The sequence below is a fragment of the Pseudoliparis swirei genome, chromosome 18 (assembly GCF_029220125.1).
Source record: "Pseudoliparis swirei isolate HS2019 ecotype Mariana Trench chromosome 18, NWPU_hadal_v1, whole genome shotgun sequence".
NCBI lineage: Eukaryota > Metazoa > Chordata > Actinopteri > Perciformes > Liparidae > Pseudoliparis > Pseudoliparis swirei.
Window position 1 is genome coordinate 18026843 of NC_079405.1, and position 21596 is coordinate 18048438.

At 39.8% G+C, this 21596-nt stretch overlaps 1 protein-coding gene across 1 annotated transcript; it reads left to right on the forward strand.

Annotated features, from left to right (window-relative positions):
- The first annotated feature begins 5889 nt into the window (after positions 1–5889).
- zgc:113184 (uncharacterized protein LOC553745 homolog) lies at positions 5890–20925 on the forward strand. The gene is made up of 4 exons (XM_056438480.1): positions 5890–6031; positions 19969–20112; positions 20220–20590; positions 20717–20925. Exons 2-4 carry the CDS (start codon positions 20001–20003, stop codon positions 20891–20893), a joined length of 660 nt encoding a protein of 219 aa, XP_056294455.1. The 5' UTR covers positions 5890–6031; positions 19969–20000; the 3' UTR covers positions 20894–20925.
- The last annotated feature ends 671 nt before the right edge of the window (positions 20926–21596 follow it).

The following is a 21596-nucleotide window of genomic DNA, read 5'->3' on the forward strand; positions in this document are numbered from 1 at the left end:
CAACATCCTTGGCCAAAGGGAAGATGACACCGTGCCACTCTCAGTCAGAGCAGACTGCACCACCGACTACATTCAGCCGCTCGATACTTGATCCTACTGTACACCACGTTCCGGTCATCTGGATTTTGGTGTTGGCAGACAGAGTGGAAAAAGGGACAAGGGGAGAAAAGAGGAGGAGGCAATATGAAAGCTAGCTTGTATTGAGTTTTTCATTATGTTACAAGATGGCAAGCATGCTGCCCAAGTAAGATGTTATAGGACCAGCAGATGAGTGCAGTTAATAAGAAAGTTTCATGAGGATTTGGGTTCAGAGGGTTCCTTTGTTTCAAACTAAAACCTGTTTTATAACCTGAACTATCCACTGGTTTAATCTCTTTTAACAACATTGTGACTTTACATTCTTCATGGTCACATATCAATGACATGTTGCCTCTTCACATGGCCCAAAACCCAGACTCAAAATATACTCCTCTGTGTCTCACCTTTGACTGTTTGACAACCATTTGTTTTCTTCAAAAGTGGAACGGTACCATCTGGAGCTGCCATTGGCCCCTTAACATTTGACCTAAGCCCTGTCATGCAACACTCTCCCATCAGGAACACACTGTAGCTTTAAACGCTGGACACACGAGACATCATGTTCTGACCACTAATATGTGGCTCACTTGTCGTAGTGATTTGTTGCACGTACATGCTGAGCTCAGGGTTTTATGCTTTGCTACTGAACCACCCCCTACTAGGCTATAAAATAGAGATTTGAAAAACATGTTACCAATATTTTCACTACAGAACAGCAAACAGGACAGGATTTCTTTGACAATTTTAAAAATGGTGGAATATAAAATAAGTACATAAGTACATTTATTAGTACTTACTGTAAGCAACATTATTGTACTTAACTTGAATAAGCAATATCATTTTACTTTACTCTTGTATTTTACGACAATTGTGAAATAATTATTTTACTCCAGGACATTCTTCTGACAGATGTAGTGAATAGGTAGGTGATCATTACAGTCAGTAGACTTCATCCTCTGAGGACAATGAATGTGTCTATAAAATGTCACAGATAATACATCCATTAGTTCTCCAAAAACTTTGGTTTGGGCCAAAATGATGGACTGACCAATTGTTTTGTCTAAAATCGTATGGCTAAAATGAAAAGCTGCATAATAATGACATTTTCTTCTAAATTAGAACTTTTACCTGCGATACTTAATATTGAATACATTTAGAGTAATAAATAAAAGAAGCTCATTTGGTGAATTTCATTCTTTTTCCTTCAATTTCAAAGAATTCAGCAATTAAGTTCTAATGGTACATTTTGGCCTGTCACAAAGAGAGAGAGAGAGAGAGAGAGAGAGAGAGAGAGAGAGAGAGTGTGTGTGTGTGTGTGTGTGTCGTGTGTTTGTGTGTGTGTGTGTGTGTGCGTGTGTGTGTGTGTGAGTGAGAGCAGCTGATTGCTGGAGAGGATATTGTTCCAGTGGCTGGAAAGCTAATAGGTTTGTTTGTGAGGATGCTGCACCTGTCGTCTATTGATGGATTGAGCTGTAAATAACTTTGTCAATCTCTTTAGTGCTCTGTGGGGGCGTCTTTGTTTCCCTCTCCACAGTTCTTCCTCTTTCATACATTTTAATACACAAGCACTTACAAACACGTACACATAACGTTCTGCAGATATTGTTATTTATTCTACAAGAGTATCTTAGCTGAATACCTCATTTTGCTCTAGATAAATACAAAAATCAAGCTGTCCAAAAAAGGGTTGCCATGATAATTCAGTTCCAGTGATGAGCACAGAGTCTACCATGTTCATCGAAACACACAATCATTTACACACTTACAACCTTTTTTTGCAACAGTTTTTCTATGTGTGTGCTGTTGATTGTGGAAACCCCTATGTATTTATAGCAGGCCATTGTTGAGCCCTTAGAAACCTCTGTAATTGGATCTTGTCTCTCTCACTAAGGGAGTCCGGTGATAAATGAGTTGACAGATGTCAATGCTCATGCCATCCCCGTGATAACTGTATGCCCCATCATGTCTTAAGCTCTTAGACTCCTCAGGATTAAATTCATAAGTGAATGGTGAGCCGGCTGAATTATCATTCTGAGGGGTGTAAAAAGAAGGGATGGTGGAAACCTGTTTGCTCAGTGGACAAGTAATGCCTGTCTTTCTTGTGTCCTTGGGCATTGACTTTATTAATTGGACGCTCAGTGGTGCATTTTAAAGACAGATAACATGCTTCAGAGCCATAATTGTGTTGTTTTCATTTCATCTGAGAAAAATGAAAATGGCTTTTTGTCTAAAATACTTTGAAATATAAAGATATGTTTCATACATAACATGTGTCAGGTTTAAGTTTGTATTCTGTTTGCTTTAAGTCTTTTTATTTATCGTAAAAAGAAGAACATATCACTGATTGTATTATTTCATATCCTGTACACCTTTAAAAATGTGATCAATAAGATGTAAAGATGCTGCTGGCGAAGCAAAGAGTGTGTTAGGCTGTGTTTAGGTGTGTGTGTGTGTGTGTGTGTGTGTGTGTGTGTGTGTGTGTGGGTGTGTGTGTGTTGGAAACTTCAGCCAGAGAATATGAGAATGTTACAATTATAAAACAAGATTGACAGGATGGATAGTGTTGCACTGGTGGATGACAGCTCCTGGCTGCATGCCTGGAAGTTATTCACAGCAAAGACAACCCCCCCCCCCACACACACACACACACACACACATACACACACACACACACAGATCAAGTGCAGGGTTGGCGTTAGAAAGGGGAGCTGGTTGACAGGGTGTGGTGCATGTATTTGTGTGTGTCTATGTGTGTGTGTGTGTGTGTGTGTGTTTGTGGGCGTGAGTGCGTGTGGGTGTGGGTGTGTGTCTGTGGGGTTCAAGGTCAGAGCAAACACATGGTGCAAACTAGCAACTAGTGCAGGCTGTTTGTTTAAGTACATAAATAACTGCATCAACCAACAATTAACACTCACTGCTAAAGACATAATGTGTTTTGTAAACCTGTTAGATTTACAACAATCACGAAAAGTAACATTTCCGGCACAGTGTGGACACTTTGCTTCTTCTTAAAAGCTGTGGAAGTGATGAAGCATCACACATGTTCTTGGAAACATGAGCAGCTGTTAAAAATGGTGTAAAGACGTGAGGAGTATGAGGGTCATATATATTTGTATGATACATTTGTCGCTGCCTCTTGCTGTTGTCAACTTATTTTGAAAACAGCAACAAGCATATTTCTTTTGCTAAAAATAATTCCTGCTGGTCGGAAGAAAACTATACAAAGGGCAACAAGGGAGTAACAATTGGGTGTTTTAGGGAAAAAGATAAATAAGTTATATTGAGAATCTATGGGGTACTGGGAAACAAAAATGTAGGTTCTGGAAACATTTAGTTAACAATATTATTGGAGAAGGAAATTGAAGAATTAAAGAAAAAAATTAAGAAAGGTACTGGGTATCGGTTCTCAAAAATTACGACATGGGTCTCAACAAGGCAATAGGGTGAACTGCAAAGTAGTTTTGATGTAAAAAGCTAAAAGAAATGGAGAACAAATATTGGAGAGATAAGAAACGTATCAACCATGTATGTCCAGCAAAGCTTAGCCATGCTTAGCCACTGCATGTCAGATGTGTATGCGTTGTTCCTGCTGCCTTATAGTATCCTTCTTAAGAATGCTGTAAGACTATAGAGCGTATTCACTCACGTGACCACAACAACATTTGGCGGCCATGTTGGGGTCCATGCACGGCATTGTTTTGCTTTTCTTTATGCGGCTCTTCTTTAGAAATGACCATCATATCCTTCAGGAGACACACTTTCAGTTCAAAACGGTGTGCCTTGCGATTATGGTACTGTACCTCACTGTTGGATGTGGGACTAATGATTCAGAATATGGGTTTATCAGCTCGACAAGACAGGCTATTACTTCAACTTGTCATGCATCTACTTCGGCTTCACTCGGCGTATGAGCGTTAGGACTGTTCTCATGTGTTTCTGTTGCTACATCGGGTTGTGGGCACGTTTCCATTGACACACTCTCGTCAATAATCTCTTTTTGCTTTTTCGCCGAGCGAAAATCAATGTCTTTCACTTGCGCAAAATGAACTGTGGATGGAAACTTGGGAGGAAGCCATGAACATGGCAACTCCGTGGGGCGATGTCTGCCTTTACTCTGTGATTCATTTCAAGGTAAAATAAAACACTGGCTCCATGGGAACAGCACTCAGCACGGCCAGCCAAACAGTCACTGCTGGTCCTGAATGAGCTGGAAGCGGCTTCATCCAGACACTCGTCCTGGAGGCGGAGCTGTGCGACTACGGATCATATATGAACCCAGACACGGGGCGCTTGATGTTCCGACATTTGTGGTATTTCCACAGCAAGTATTACGCAGAAATAGTTGTTGATGTCCCATGGTCGATAGCGGAAATTAAAACTGTTTTACAGGAATGTGACCGGGCTATGTGCTGGTAACTAGGGGTAAGCAGCGAATTAACCACATATAGTGTTAAGCGAGTGAAATCAGGTAAAAAAGCGTTGCGAATATTCAATTCCAACCGCTGAAATCTTTCTTTGGTAATGCAGAAGGACATGAGGTTGCTGGGCTCTCGCATAATCAAACAGCGGACACGATAGGTCAACTTCTTCTGACATTTAATAAGTGGACCCCAAGATGGCGCGATTGAGATGCTGACGTCACGTGAATACGCTCTATAACCTGTGTTCCTTATCAGTTCCTCATATATGAAAGATTAGCAATCTACATTCATCTAAAAAAAGACTTTTGATCCCAATAGAGTGAATATACCTCTATACACATATCCTGTATTTAAGTAACAGTAAGAATATGTAATATTAATAATTATTTCATACAACAAAATTGCACTTTAAATCAAAGTGTTGTATATGTTAGTTACTTGGTCATAGTCACTCAGAATTAAAAAATCAATGGAGATTAGGCATTATCACTACAGGTTATCAAGCAGATAAAATATTTAACAACACAACAAGGCGATAATAAGAAAGCAAATACTGCAAATTAGTGTCTGTATTATTTCAGCTAAAAATAAGGCAATGACACAAAGGGATCCTTATGAGGCGAAGCGACTTGACAAAGACCAAACCCAGTATCAGACAGATGAAGGCTGTCCATACTTCACATTAGTTACATAACCAGTCTGAAGCAAAGGGAGCTGGCACCCCTCATGAGATCACAAGGTGCTGCTGTGAGCTCAGCTGTCAGGGGTTGACATTGAGGGCAAAACACTGCTGCTCCTCTTATGTGGAAGAATGGTATTGCAGTCTACCACCCACAGGACTGCTGACTTAATGTTGGTCTATTTTAAATCAATATCAGATACAGTGAACACATGACTGAACACTCAAAATGCCACACACGCATATACAGTGAATACCCAAAGACCAAACATGACTAGATTGTCATGGAGAGCAATGTCTCTGTAACTCTACTCGGACTTACTATCTCAAAATTATGAGATACTATCTCATAATTATGAGATAGTATCTTATTATTTTGAGATAGAAAGTTGACATTATGAGATAGTATCTCATTATTATGAGATAGTTAGTAAACATAATGAGATAGTATCTCATTATTATCAGATAGTAAGTCAAAAATAATGAGATATTAGTGAGATAGTATTTCATAATAATGAGATACTATCTCATTATTGACTAACAGGATCCCAATTCCCCCCCCCCCCCCCCACAGTATCGGAAACGGGCTTCCATAGAACAGACTCTTCTCAATGGTGCAGCTTGTGTTGACAAGTTTGGCGCATGTCCATGAAAGTTTTAGCCTTTTATTTTGAAGGCAGTTAAACAGGAAGTATTTTGTAGCATGTTTGCTTGTGTTTGACGCAGATGAACTCGTGTTTGAGTTGAGACGTCATCAGAGTAAAATACGGACCTTGTTCAGTCTGGTCAGAGGAAGGTGTATCCTCCTCATCATCAGTAACTACGTCTGTACTTCCTGTTTGGAACTTGTAGGGTAAGTACAGGAATTACGGTTTGAGTTTTGCATTTTTCCAGTGAAACAGAGCAAACAAGGTAAAAGTGTCACTCTTTATTTATTACAGATAATATAGCACAACTACGATTCACGTGCGGTCAGACATAGCCAAGAAAGTTACTCGTTTTGAATCTGATTGTGTATAAAATATGTATCAACAAACAAAGTAGCGAAGGAGATGCAACACTCCTATGGGAGTTGGAAAAAAGGAAGGAAACAAAAGAGACATTTCTATACCGGCCACTACTACTGCGGTCAACTCAGCCGACACTCGGATCTCCTTGGTCAACTCAGCCGACACTTAAATTTATGTGCACCTATAGACTGATGTTGACGGTAAACGCATTCGATCGGGAGCGCGCGAGGGTTTTGATAAAGTTAGCGGAAGGATTCACGTGACACAACATCCGGTTTTGCAAAGTTAGCGGAAAGAACTACGTGAAACAACATCCGTTTTTCAAAATAAGATGTCGACAAATCATACACTAGCATACAAGTAAACAATTAACTGATTTTGAATCTTTATAGATCGTTTCTGAGATTTAGCTTAAATTATGCTAACATTAAAACTTTTTTACTGTATCAAGGAAGAGTTTATAAAAATAAAAGTCAGACTTTTGTATGTTAAAAAATTCCTGTATATAGATTTCCCCAAGAGTTCCATGAAATGAATGATGCAGCTGTGTTCAAGACAGTCCTGACTGCCATTATCCTGGGAATCAGACATATCTACGGTCCCAATTGGGAGATATTTCAAATTAAATGTCCTAAATGTTTAAAGAAATCGGTTATTTCTTTAATGTTTGAAGTGCTTTATATATGTTTTTCCTCAAAAACCCCGGCATTGACTGATGCAGCTGTGTTCAGGACAATCCTGACTTCCATTATCCTGGGAATCAGACATATCTACGGTCCCAATTGGGAGATATTTCAAATTAAAAGTCCTAAATGTTTAAAGAAATCGGTCATTTCTTTAATGTTTGAAGTGCTTTATATATGTTTTTCCTCAAAACCAATTGGGACCGTAGATATGTCTGATTCCCAGGATAATGGCAGTCAGGACTGTCTTGAACACAGCTGCATCATTCATTTCATGGAACTCTTGGGGAAATCTATATACAGGAATTTTTTAACATACAAAAGTCTGACTTTTATTTTTATAAACTCTTCCTTGGTACAGTAAAAAAGTTTTAATGTTTGCATAATTTAAGCTAAATCTCAGAAACGATCTATAAAGATTCAAAATCAGAAACGATCTATAAAGATTCAAAATCAGTTAATTGTTTACTTGTATGCTAGTGTGTGATTTGTCGACATCTTATTTTGAAAAACGGATGTTGTTTCACGTAGTTCTTTCCGCTAACTTTGTAAAACCGGATGTTGTGTCACGTGAATCCTGCCGCTAACTTTATCAAAACCCTCGCGCGCTCCCGATCGAATGCGTGTACCGTCAACATCAGTCTATAGGTGCACAGAAATGTAAGTGTCGGCTGAGTTGACCACGGAGATCCGAGTGTCGGCTGAGTTGACCGCAGTCCACTACTGGTGATGCATTATTTGAGAATATGCTGCTTGGCAGATCTCTTTGGCCAGAGATGAGGCCGTGTAATGAATTATCGCATTTTTTAAACAATTGCTGCAAATATAAACCAAATGTGTCTATATAAAATCCACATCGGCTACAATTCACAATTAATAACAAATGTTTCCTGAAAGAAAGGTGAACACATCTCATCTGTGATTTGAATACCCCTCTGCGTTCAAGTGAATTAGATTTGACCTTCTCAGCATCATCTGATCAACCACTCAACTATAAAACTGATACACTGGTGTTTGCTTGTTTGGTTACATCTTTGCAATATAGTTTTGTTAGTTAATTTAATATTATTCTATTCTCTTTTCTTTTTACAAATTGTGCATTTTAATATTTAATATCGCTTTACTTGTATGTATAAATGCTGCTGTAGCAAAACAATTTCCCCTAGCAGGATTACTATCTAACTAACTCACTAACTAATTAATTAAAATCGCCCACCTGCCCAGGTACACAAGTATAGGCTAAACTAAACCGAGCAAGCATCGAAACCCTAAATGGAGAAACATACCATAAATATGCCGCCTTTGTAGAGATTAAACAAAAAAAGTATAAATCATTAATTTAATGCACCGGAACCAACTACTGCAGAAAAATGTTGCTTACACACTGTGTCAAAAATAATCAATGTACTATTAAAATAGATAATAGTATTTTTTCTGTGCTCAAGCTCTACATTATTAGTACTTTTACTTTCAAATGTTGCCACTAATACATAATTACATTTATAACCTTTTCATGCCTCTTAAAATATACTATCAATATTGTTTTGTTAGGCTGCAGCCATAGCCTAAAACACACATTTTATGGAGAGAATTGCTGTTGCTCTCTAGTTTTTGTTAAATATTGTCGATAGAGATTATGCCTTTTCTAAATGCCTAGGATAGCAAACATGAAACACCTTCTTCATTCTGCCCCTCTATATTCTATCTTCTTCTGACACTCCTCATTAAAACCCTTTAAAAGCAAAGATGGAGGGACATTGTGGAGCAATGTGAGTACAAAATCACTGGTAGTCCAATATTTTTAAATCTTAAAAAAATAGCACAGCACAAAAACAGAGCCTGACCTTTCCCTATTTTAAATCTTAGCTAAAATACTTATATTTACCACTCTAAAAAAATGTATGCTGTTCTTATGCTAAGGATTTTCATTTCCCTGTTTGCAAGAGCCACTTCCTCTTGGTTAACATTTTCCATTAGCTCAATGGAATGGGCCCGGGGAGCAACTTGTGGTTCAGTGTCTCAGTTAAGGACACTTTAACATGCAGACAGTAGGAGCTGAGCATCGAAGTGGCAACTTTGTGAATAAAGCACAATCTGCTCTACCAACTTAGCTGTTGATTGAATAAATAAAATAATTGAATACAACTGAATACGATATGAATACAATGTGAAGTGTGTGTAAGCAGGTTATAGTACTATTTCACATATATTGTGATAATGATACGTTGATCAAATTAACTATGGTCCCCATATTTAGTGTGTCACCGTCATTCCAGTGAGCCTGCAAGCACAGTACCAGTGCACCGGCCCACTTAAATGGAACAGAGCCATAATTATTGTTATTAATTACATCTGTGTTTACCCTGCAACGACGCGTGAAAATGGCTGCTGTGAAAGTGCTTATTAATAAGACCCAAACATATAAATAATATCTAAATCTTTTTTTTTTGAAGTCAGATGATGTTGTAAGAGTCTTCTGATGCAGATAATGAAGGATTAATTAAAAATATATATTTTTGTAAGTTTTTAGGGAAACGTTGTAATATTGCAACGTTGGGCCTAGTTGGTAGCAGAATTTCAGCATTTGCTCTCAAACTGTCAGAACAAATACACAAAACAACTAATAGTTAATTTGGAGTGTGAATGCTTACATAGCACTACAGTACATTTCATTAATAATAATCACCCAACAGTCATATTTTTATGAATCATAATTTATTTAAAAAAGATAAAAACTGGATAAAATGTTATACAAAACAGAATGAAAACTTCAAAGAATCAGTGTCCATTGTTTACTTGCAATGGTAGTCCCAAAAGCAGTTCCTGGTGTCTGATTCCATCTCAACATCGCTCTCTCCATTTTGGACAGCCTCAATGACATCCTGGATACTGAAGAAAGCTCTCCTTGCTGGTGGAATTCTGAAATGGAAACAATAGTTAGAGAATGTTCAAGTATAACTAATTCCAATGCAAATTAATCCTATTCAGGCAATACACTCCACTGATGGCACACAATACTGTCTGGCTAGCCTAATGTGCTCTCTACTTACATTTACAAAAGGAAAATACAACCCCCCCAGAACTCTTACATCCCCATATTCCAGAACATTTACACCTCTCCCTGAACAATGCATTATAAATGCAACCCCCACATTCCAAAACATTTACACCTCTCCCTGACCAATGCAAAATACATGCAACTCCCACATTCCAAAACATTTACACTTGTCCCTGAACAACCATCCTCCAAAGCATTCTACACACATTATCTGGCTTGTGTAACAAGGAGATATTTGGGCAAACCAACAAAGTCCAGATAAAAAACAGTTGACTATATCTCACTGCGAACATAGAAATAACATAGGGTTTGGGTTACCCTAACCCATTTAGAATTATTCAAATCTGGTCTAAACTTAAAATTATAACAAATAACCCTTTTGTAAAGTGTGAATCATCAAATACATTATATTTCTGTAAGTATTTATCCTGTATCTGAACATCCGAGAAGTGGAATGTCTCCATGTAGTGTGCAAGGTGCACATGCTATTTTAGCTACCATTTTCACCCAACGTTGTAAAATTACAACAATGACATAACAAGCTGAAAATCTAATGTGATGCATTAATTCCACAATAACTTAGTATTTACATGAACTACATATTCTTACAATCACCCAAAAAAATATTTCATGGAATTTACTTACTTCAATGTTTTTTTGTTTTGTTTTTTTTTCATCAATTTTTTTTATTTGTTTAGTGATATAAACATAAAACAAGTACAAAAATGTCAAACATAAACATATATATACACCCATATACATACCCATACACACACACAGACATACATATACACACATACATATACACACTCATACATACACACACATATATACACACACATACCCTCCCCTCCTCCAAAACAAAACACAAACAACAACAACAATAAAAAACAACAACAAAAAACAATCCCGGCACCCCCTTAATTATCTTTTACTTGTAAGTGTGTATACACCACCCTGCATCTGTATTTGCAATCCCCTCAAAATCCAAATCTTACCCCTGAGTATTTGACTCCTCCTCTCATTTGTAATGAAAGCCATCAGACTTTTCCATGCTTGGTCAGTTTGGCTTGAACTGTTCTTCACCCTGGCAATCATACTTTCAAAAGCAGCCGTCTCCGTCATGAGTCTGAGCCAGTCTGTGAGCGTGGCCGTATGTGGGCTCTTCCAGTTTCTCAGGATAAGCCTTGCTGCCACCATGAAGCCTGTTAGTGACAGTCTAATCCAGACATGGGCAAACTACGGCCCGCGGGCCACATCCGGCCCGTTAGGCTTTTTAATCCGGCCCGCCGAACTTGTCCAAATCGCGACTTTGTTTACTTCCGGTGTGCGTTGGCGCGGAAAGAACTCGTCACACAAAACCCTTCACCGTGATTTGTCAATCCGTTTGTCTGTCAACATTTTGCGAAAAGAAAACAACCAATGAACACTCAGTAAATCACAAAGGACCCGCCCACCACACAGGTGAGACTCATTTAGAAACAGCCACAGTGATTTTGGCGAGCAGCGCGGAGCCTGGAGGAGCTGCAGAGCCACGAGGAGAAACACGCAGCCAGAAGAGGTCCACTTTGACCGGGTAAGAGTCTTTACTACACGTTACGTGTCACGGTGTCCGTCCCGGTGTCGGTAACGTGCGCGCGGTGCTGACTAGTCTTGTATTTTACAGAGAGGATTCACCAGCGCCTGCAGCGCAGCCTGCAGCGCAGCCTGCAGCGCAGCCTGCAGCGCAGCCTGCAGCGCAGCCTGCAGCGCAGCCTGCAGCTCCACCTGCCCGGCCAGCAGAGAGGTCTCGTGACACGATGACATGATGTTATTATAGTGAAGCCATATTGTAAATAGTCAATAGTTGTGTTCTGTTTTCTATTTCACAACATGTATATAATGTAGATTTATTTTTATTTTTATGTACAATACATATTTATTAAAAAAATAAATGTAATGGTCATTTTTTATTTGCACACACCCCATGAAACTTTATCTGCAATATGAAGTCATTTCTCAGTCCCATCTTTATCATTTTGGTGAATGTGTGACAGACCACATCATTTTTACAAAAAAAACGTTAATACAAAATTTGGTTTTCCTCATTTATTCAATTCAGTTTATTTGTAGAGCCCAATTTCACAAATTACAAATTTGTCTCGGAGTGCTTTACAATCTGTGCATATAGACATCCCTGACCTTTGACCTAACATCGGATCAGGAACAACAGGAGGATCCCTCTCCAGGATGGACAGGTGCAATTACATGTATCTAGCATTGTATTCAGATATTTCACTGCTTTTGTGAACCTATGACCTTTGGTAAACCAATTTCAAACACCAAAACAGTTAGTCCACATGAGTAAAGGTGTGTTTTCAGTAGAGATATGAATAATTTTTAAAAATCGAACTTCAATTGTCAGCTTTAGGGTCATATTTTCTCGAGTAAAGCGCTGTCAGTCTGTGACGGGTTCATACACATGCTGACCAGATGACGCCGCACATCGCCCTCACTTTAAAGACCCCTTTCTAGTTTCTGCTGCAGGCAGGATATTTAATTCAGTCTATCTCTCAGGGCAATCCGTCCATTATTTTGCGGGGTTTAAAACAATTAGAAATTATTGAGCTTGAGTATTTCGTTGGGTAATACTTTGTTTTGAATGTTGAAAGTGATTCCATTGATCTCTTTCCAGTAAATGTTGATTACTTTAACTTTGCACCTGAAATTGAAATGTATAAAAAACAGATGCAATCTCCAGGTTTAATAAATTACATTGCGTGTCCAAATGCTCCTGGCCCGGCCCCTCTGTCACATTTTAGAACCGAATGTGGCCCGCAGGTCAAAAAGTTTGCCCACCCCTGGTCTAATCTCTGCTTTGGTGAGGCCTGGTGGCACCAGTGATGTGTCCCCTAATAAACACAGTTGTGGGGATTCTGGTAAAGGCCGCTTGAGCCACCCTTCTAATGTCTTTAGTACTGCCTTCCATAAAGGTCACACATTGGAGCACTCCCACATATCATGTAGAAAAGTGCCCATTTCTATATTACATTTCCAACAATTATGATCTTGCCTCAATCCCATTTTATACAGTTTCAAAGGTGTAAAATAATATCTGTGTACAATTTTATAGTGAGTAAACTTGCTTCTTGCATCCCTTGTAGCCCAGCCTACATTTGATATTATTTCTTGCCATACATCTCCCCTAATCTCAGTCCGAAGATCTTTTTGCCATACTAGTCTCAGTCCATCGCACATTCCAACTTGAATATTCGCCAATTTTCGATAAAATATTGAGGCAGATTGTTGGGTACGGGAAGCATTTAGGAAGTCCTGAATCTTATTCTCTTCTTTCTTTTCTATTTTCAGTCCGAACCCAGCCCCCATGCTACTCCTCAACTGTAAATACTTCCAGAAATCCCCCTTCTCATCTAAATTATACGTTTTTTAAGGTCCTCAAATGATTTAAATGAGCCATCTCTGTAGAGATCTTTGATGACATGTACTCCTTTTGCCAGCCATGTATCCCATATAAATACTTTTTTCCCTAAGCAGATGTGAGGGTTATTCCAAGTGGAGGAATAGCTTTGTTTATATTGAGAAATCCCCAGAATCTTATGTGCCCTTGCCCATGCCCACTTGGAGTGTTGTACTACTAGATTTTTTTGGTCGGTTTCCTTTGTGTTTCTGAGATAGCAAGTCCATAACCTGGAGTGGAAAGGCTAATTCCCCTTCCATCTTTACCCATGCCGGATTGGATTCATAATTTGCCCAGTGCCATGCAATTTTATGTATTTCGAATGCTATGCTATATAATTCCATATTTGGAAGAGCCAATCCCCCATTATCTCTTGAGGCCCAGAGCTTTTTCATACTAATTCTAGGCGTTTTGTTGTTCCATAAAAATGTTTCACAAAGCTGGTTATATTGTTTAAAGATCTCCTTGGAGATGGTTACTGGTATCATCATAGAGCTGTAATTAAATTGTGGAGCGACCACCATCTTAATGATATTAATCTTTCCCCATAAGGTAAGATTTAACACTTTCCATTTGTCAAAGTTAGTCCTAATTTTTTGTATTAAAGGAAGCATATTAATAGAGATTATATTTTCTATATCCGAGCACAGCCTAATACCCAAATATTTTAGTCCCCTTGGGATCCATTTAAACTGGGATGAATCAACCGTTGATAGAATGGATCCTCTTGATATCGGCATGCATTCAGACTTTTGCCAATTTATTTTGTAACCTGATATTTTTGAGAAGGACTCAATTGTGGATAAATCATTAGGGATTGACATCAAAGGATCCTTGATCAATAATAAAATATCGTCTGCATACATAAACATTTTATGTTCCTCTTCCCCTTGTACGACCCCCTTAACCCTCCTGTTACCTTTGGGTCAATTTGACCCCAGGCTGTTTTTCACTGTGTCAAACATATAAGAAATAGCAACTTTTTTTATATATTTAAAGGGCTATTTAGGTAGTCAACAAACAAACATAAAGTACCTCACACTTAAACTTGGAAAACAATATTAATTCTAATAATTTCCTGGAGGTTTTAATTGCTGGGGTCAAATTGACCCCAAGGGTAAAATATGTCAGTAAATATAAAGGTAACAGGAGGGTTAAACATTGAATGGGGTCAAATTGACCCGAAGGCAACAGGAGGGTTAATACCCGCCTCTGTCCTTATTGCAATAGCCAAAGGCTCTAAGAATAGTGTGAAGAGTAGGGGGTCTCCCTGTTTGGTACCTCGCTCTAAATTAAAAAAGGGGGATATCATTCCATTTGTCATCACTGCTGCTCGTGGATTTGAATAAATTACGTTTACCCATTTAACAAATGTTTCCCCAAACCCAAATCGTTTAAGAGTATATCGCAAAAAGTTCCACTCCACCCTATCAAATGCCTTTTGGGCATCCAAGGAGAATGCAGCTATGGGAGTGGTTTCCCCCTGATTAAGCTGTATAAGATGTAGCAGACGTCTGACGTTGTCTGCAGATGATCTTCCCTTTATAAATCCTACTTGATCAGAATGTATTAAGCGTGGTAGAATATCTTCTAGCCTCATTGCTAAAAATTTGTTAGGATTTTGCAGTCTACATTAATTAAGCTCACAGGTCTATAACTTCCTGCTTCGGTCGGATCTTTATCTTTTTTAACAATTAAAGATATCAGGGCTTCGTTATATGTTCCTGGTAGCTCTCCCAATGAGAATGATTCCTCATAAACCGTTGTCAGGATGGGAGCCAATTTATCGACATAGTTTTTATAATATTCGGCGGGAAAGCCATCTAGCCCAGGTGATTTTCCAGGCTTCATGAGAGCGATAGCAGACTTGACCTCTTCTACTGTTATGGGGTTGTCCAAACAGTTTTTCTGATCCATTGATATCTCTGAGCAGGCGCGTCTCTAGGATTTGGATATATCCGGGGCTTAGCCAGTGCGAGCGTTGTCGACGGGGGGGTGAGAGTGAGAGTGTGCTCACCTGTGTGCGCGGATGTGTCGGCGCGTATCACGGCAGAGCGATGCGCGTTATGGGAGCGGCGGCGCTGGGCTTAGCCCAGAAGAGTGAAGCAGCGAAATGTGTAGACATAGAAACACTCTCAGACAGCAGCTTGCTGTTACGTGCGCCTGCTGCCAGTCTGACTCCGCTGTTTTGGGTGAATGACGTCACGTGCGACCTGGAGGTGTTAACCACTTGTGTACCAAATCTTTTTTTTTTTTGGTTGAAAACATTCGGGGCTAATGAAAAAACATCCGGGGCTTTAGCCCCGGGTTTTTTAGCCTAGGGACGCCACTGTCTCTGAGAGGTTTATTTTAGAGAAGAATGTCTCATAATCATCCACTTCTGGATCAGCCTCCGATTTATAGAGTTCACTATAAAAACTTGCAAATAACCTATTGATTTCCTTTGTATTTGTCATCAGTTCCCCCATTTCATTTTTAACCGCTGGTATAGCATAACTTGCCTCTTTTTGTTTGAGTTGTCTGGCTAATAATTTCCCAGATTTTTCACCACTCTCATAGAAATGACTTTTTAGCCTAAATAGGGCATACTGTGCTTTTTTATTATATATTTCATTTAATTTAAATTTGAGGTCACACCATTGTTTAAGCAGTAAATCAGTGTGACTTGTGGACAGGGTTTTTTCTAAATCTTTGAGTTGAGATTCTAGATCACTTAAAATTTTAACGACTGGAATAAGCTATTATTTCCCCCCTTATATAAGCTTTGGAGGCCTCCCATACTGTTCCAACTTTATCTGTTGAACCAGTGTTCCACAGAAAGAAATTGTCAAGTTCCTCTATCATTAAATTGCTAAATCCTGGATCCTGGAAAAGAGATATGTTCATCCTCCATCGGTTTTTCCTTACTCGGTCTGGTTCCATTACTAATTCTAGCTGGACTGCTGCATGATCGGTCAATGCTATGGTTCCTATTGAGCAGTCTGAGACACTTTCAACCAGATCCTTGCTTATCAAAAAATAATCAAACCTGGAATGAGACTTGTGTCTATGAGAGTAGAAGGTATATTCCCTTTCTCTTGGGTTGACAAGCCTCCATATATCTGTCAGTCCGAGATCCTTCATCAGTAATTGAATTGCCAGTCTGTCTTTTGGCATATTAAATAAAGGAGTTGTTTTGTCTAAAGCCCCATCCAAAACTTGATTAAAATCTCCAGCTATGATTGTGTGCCCATCAACTATGTTCCCCACTGATTTATTGACTTCATGAAGAAATTCTGGGTCTTCAACGTTCGGGGCATATATATTACATAGATTTATTTTGATTCCATCAATTTTTGCTTCCAAACATATCATTCTTCCTTCCATATCCTTTTCTTCTCTTAATAATTGGAAATTTAGCTTTTTGTGTACCAAAATAGCCACTCCATTTTTACTAGAGTATGAACAATAGTATGCCTGGCCAACCCAGTCTCGCCTCAATTTAGCTGCCTCTGAATTGATCAAGTGAGTCTCTTGTATAAAAGCCACATCGGCTTGTTGGGATTTTAGATATAATAAGCATTTTTTCCTTTTTATGGGATTTTTTAGCCCATTTACATTCCAGGACACTATTTTCAGACCCCTAGCCATAGATTAACGTATGGTTTTACACTTTCCATATCGAGATGATGGCTGACACATGAGAGCAGAAAGCAAAAAGGACAAAACAAAACAAAAACAAAAAAAGTGGTGCCACCCAGCTGCATATCAAAACCCACGTAAACAATAACACATAACAAAAAACAACCACACATAACACAACCTTATTCCCACACACTCTCACTCGGAAGAGATCCACCACCAAAATGGACCATGGGGCACCTTGAAGAGGTCACCATCAGGAATCCCCCACCCCCAAACCCCTTACTTTGTTTTGGTTCTTAGCTGCCTTGTGTACTGTTCATTCCCGCATAGCCTGTTGACAGCACTTCACTTCAGCAGTATTTTAACAACCCGTCGATGAAACTTAAGATTTGAAAGAAGGAAACAAATATAGTATGCTCCTCCCCAACTTCAAACCCAAGTGAGGAGTCACTGCCCTGTATCCAGTAAGAGTGCGCACACTCATATACTCACTGTGATTAGGGCTTGTCCTGGACTGTAGCGAGAATAATCCAATACCTCATCTCCTGCGGCTCGTCAGCGCGCTGCCGTCCTGTCAGACAGGTGTTCTTTAATTCCGCTTTTCCATCTCTTCCTTGTCCAGAAAGTCCATTGCTTCTCGGTGATCTGCGAACTTCATTCTTTTCCCCCTCCATGAAAAGCGCAGCTCTGCTGGGTAAGCGAGAGTGAAGCGCACATCCAGCTGGTGTAGCCGGCTTCTCACTTCGTTGAACTTTCTTCTCTTCTCCGCCGTCTCCTTGGTCATGTCGGGGAAGAAAGACAGTTTACAGCCTTCCCAGATGATATCCTTCTTGCTTCTATACTTCTCCCTCGCAGCAGCCAACACTCGCTCCCGCTCCAGAAAGCTCAGAAATCTAATAATTATCGGCCTGGGTGGCCGACCTTCCTCGGGCATTGGGACCGGTGTTCGGTGCACTCGTTGCAGTTGCGCTCCGTCCAGTTCGACCCCCAGAACCTCCGATCTGATCTTCCTCACACATTCTGATGGCTTAACGCTGTCGAGCTTCTCCCTTAGGCCGATGAGCCGTAGATTCTGGCGCCTGTCTCTATTAGCGGCATCTGCGACCGCCCGATGTAGTTCATCGCACTTTTTAGCGCTTCTCTCTGCGGTTTGGGAAAGCTGCTGGTTGTCATCCTCCAGCTGAGAGATTCTCTTACTTCAATGTTGATATATCCAGTTGAATGAAACAAGGAGATGTGCTTCCGGGAAAGTTTGCAGGTAGAGTGAGTTCATGGCCTTATGGCCACACCTATATACACATTTACAATCCAATGGCATTGCAAGGCAAGACAATAGGACCCATTGACTATGTAAATATGGTCTTTCCCCAAAAAACGTTTTTGCAAATGTGTTTTTTAGAGAGATAAAAGTGACGTTGTAATATTACAACTAGGGGTCTTACAGGGTTAAGATGGTGACTCTGGAAAATATTTCCTTATCGTGATCATTTTGAGAATGTTACATTACATTACATTTCATTTAGCAGACGCTTTACCCAAAGTGACTTACAATAAGTGCATTCAACCAAGAGTACAAACTCAGAACAACAATAATCCAGAAAGTAACATTTCTTCAAGAAAGTCAAACTACAAAAGTACCATAAGTGCTAATCTGTTTTTTAAATCCAGATAGTCGGAAAAGATGTGTTTTTAGTAGGGCTGTCAATCGATTAAAACAAATTAACTAATTAATCGCACATTTTGAAATTCATTAATCGCGATTAAAAGTTTGTTTTCTTCTTTTTAAAGACAACACTTCACACAGAGCTGTGTTTTCAAAGAGGCTCCTACCTATATAGTGCCAGCGAGGTATTTAATATTGTGGATGATAAATTGTTTCTTCAGTGAAACATCCAGATAAGTAAAAAAAAAGAAGTATATTGAGACGACCCCATTGGTCCTGTCATCTTTAACATTGAACAGCAGCAGAACCAGTGGCCTTGGTAAACTAACTGACATTCAAATATGTCCCGTTAACCCTCTGGAGTCTGGGGTCATGTTCTCCATTTTACAAAAAAATTTAAATTCACCTTTTAAAGGCGTTTTCATGTGACACATACCCACGTGTTATACATCAAACATTCCAGAACAATCTCAGCTCTATATAATGAAGCACAGTTGTCCTGGTGCCGTGTTCTCTGTCTTCTCTGACTGACAGGTTGCTAATGAGCCTCACCTGTGTGGTGGGAGGTCCTTTGTGATTTACTGAGTGTTCATTGGTTGTTTTTTTCGCAAAATGTTAACAGACAAACGGATTGACAAATCACGTTGAAGGTTTCGAGTGACGAGTTCTTTCCGCGCCGCGTCACACGACACGTCGCCCCCCCGTTCCTCTGAGTATCAGAGGGGGAGACGGGAGGAAGGAGGCGCAGGAGGAAACCCGACTGATTCATCCACGAGTTTAAACTGATTTCTCCTGCTTATTTTCGCGGAGAAATAATTGTTTTAAAAACGGAAACAGTGTTAAACCGTACTGCCGCGGTTTGACACTCAGAGGAGTGTAAAAACTTCAACGAACACTGGAAGTAAACAAAGTTGCGTTAAAATATTTTAGTGCGTTAACGCGGCCAAATTAATCGCATAGATTAACGCGTTAACGCTGACAGCCCTAGTTTTTAGTTTTCGGCGGAAGATGTAGGAGACTTTCTGCTGTCCTGATGTCAGTGGGGAGCTCATTCCACCAATGAGGAGCCAGGACAGCAAACAGTCTGGATTTTCTCGAGTGATTCGCTCGAAGTGAAGGAGTCACAAGTCGATTGGTTGTTGCCGAGCGCAGTTTTCATGCTGACGTTACATTTAGCTCATCTGTACTCCTGAGTCAGCCGAGCTGTGAGATTAGCTGTAAACTCTTAGTCTTGTTCCTCATATGCCACCAATCTGTATACTGAGTCAGTGTATTATTTAAATGTACTTTCCTAGTTTTACTAGCTGCAGATCCCTGAGCTGGTGAGATGGAGGAAGCGTACAGTGAGCTGTACCAGCAGTTTCTTCAGTTGAGGTCACTTTGCCTGAGACAGGCAGCTCTGCTACATCAACTCACGACCGCTCTGCAAAAAAAGCAAGGTTCATATGTATATATATATACACACACATTTTTTCAAAGTAATTCCAATTCTCATAAACAATTCAGCTATGATTCATTTATCACACCTACAACTTTCTGTCTGCAGCTGCCACTGTTCCTAATGGAGAGCTGAGTGATATGATGTCCATCCCTGTCCAGTGTACCCAAGAACTCCCTACATCTCTCAATGTAAGGCCTCCCCAACTGACATTCACAGTACGCAACACTGCACCACAGCGTGGCGTTGATCGTCTCTCTCCAAATGTGGGGACTTTTTCTAATCTCCTCGCTGAAGACATGTCTAAACTCTGTGTGGATGTGCCTCGTCATGAAATGGAAGACGGGCCGTTGGAGCAAATGGTTGCACCACTGTTAAGCTTGGACTTCATGGGGTGGCAAGGAGCATCTTCCAGTGTCTCAAATCATCCGGGGAACACAGATCATCAGAGCAGAGACAGGACAAAGCACACAGTGGGGGTAGGTGTCTTAAATGGACTAAAATCCCAGCGGTGGTGGTGAGGGAATCCCAAATCTGTTCATGGATTTTTTTTACCTTGTTCTTCCTCAAAAAACTCAAAGTCTTGTCCTCTCTGTTTGTGTCAGATGCCTTCGACAGACAGTCCCTCCCTACCGAGAGACTTGCTGAATCCATCTGCCGGGTTACTGATGTCAGATGTGGTGTTGCAGTCTCATGTTTGTGAGTTCTGCCAGGCGGTTTTCCCTGGAGACGCAGCCACCAGGGGAGAGTTCCTCCGCCATCTTTACACCCACGTCACCTAAATAAACTAAGCTGATTGTTATTCTCCTCCTGACATTTGACTTGTGTCTTCATGGGATATGCTGCCTTGGAGCCATCGTAACTTGGTTAACCTGATCTTTGCAAACAACATTGAATTGACCTGCTCATCATATGTTTTAGCGGTTTGCTTGATGGAAAGTGAGAGGCTGATGCTGGTATCTTTTTCTGTCTCTGAGATGTAAAAGTAAAAGGAAGAGTGGAAAACTTCCCATGTTCCAATTGTATGTGAAAGTATTAAGATAATTTATTTATCAAGGTTCACCCAATAATGACAGTTACGGACAGTTAGAGATAATGTTGTGTTTCTAATCTTAAGTAACTGTTTAAAAAGATAATGACAAAGATAATTATTAAAACTGAAAGAGCTATCTTTCCATGTGTTGTCGCCATCAATGTATAGCAATGGTGGTGGGACATCTATTGCTTCCTTGTTCATCAAATCTGCTTCACCTTGCTGTTGTTTCTTATCTGTTATCAAATGGGTTCAGGAAGGACATTTATGTAACTATAACTATGTTTGCCTCGGTTTTAGATTCAAATTCGAAAATTTTTATTATTACAGTTTGGGGATTTGGGAGAGTTAATGTTTACTAATCTCTTTGGACTATTTTAGACCACAGGAATATTTGTTATGTATTTTGAAAATGGGCATAGTCCCCCCCCTAAATCTATCAGACTTTTTTC

Excerpts from the sequence above, each read along its gene's own strand:
- zgc:113184 (XM_056438480.1), top strand. The coding sequence starts at position 20,001 with ATGGAGGAAGCGTACAGTGAGCTGTACCAGCAGTTTCTTCAGTTGAGG. Across the intron at positions 20,113-20,219 it reads CGCTCTGCAAAAAAAGCAAG|CTGCCACTGTTCCTAATGGA; the intron begins GTTCATATGTAT and ends TTCTGTCTGCAG. Across the intron at positions 20,591-20,716 it reads GGACAAAGCACACAGTGGGG|ATGCCTTCGACAGACAGTCC; the intron begins GTAGGTGTCTTA and ends TGTTTGTGTCAG.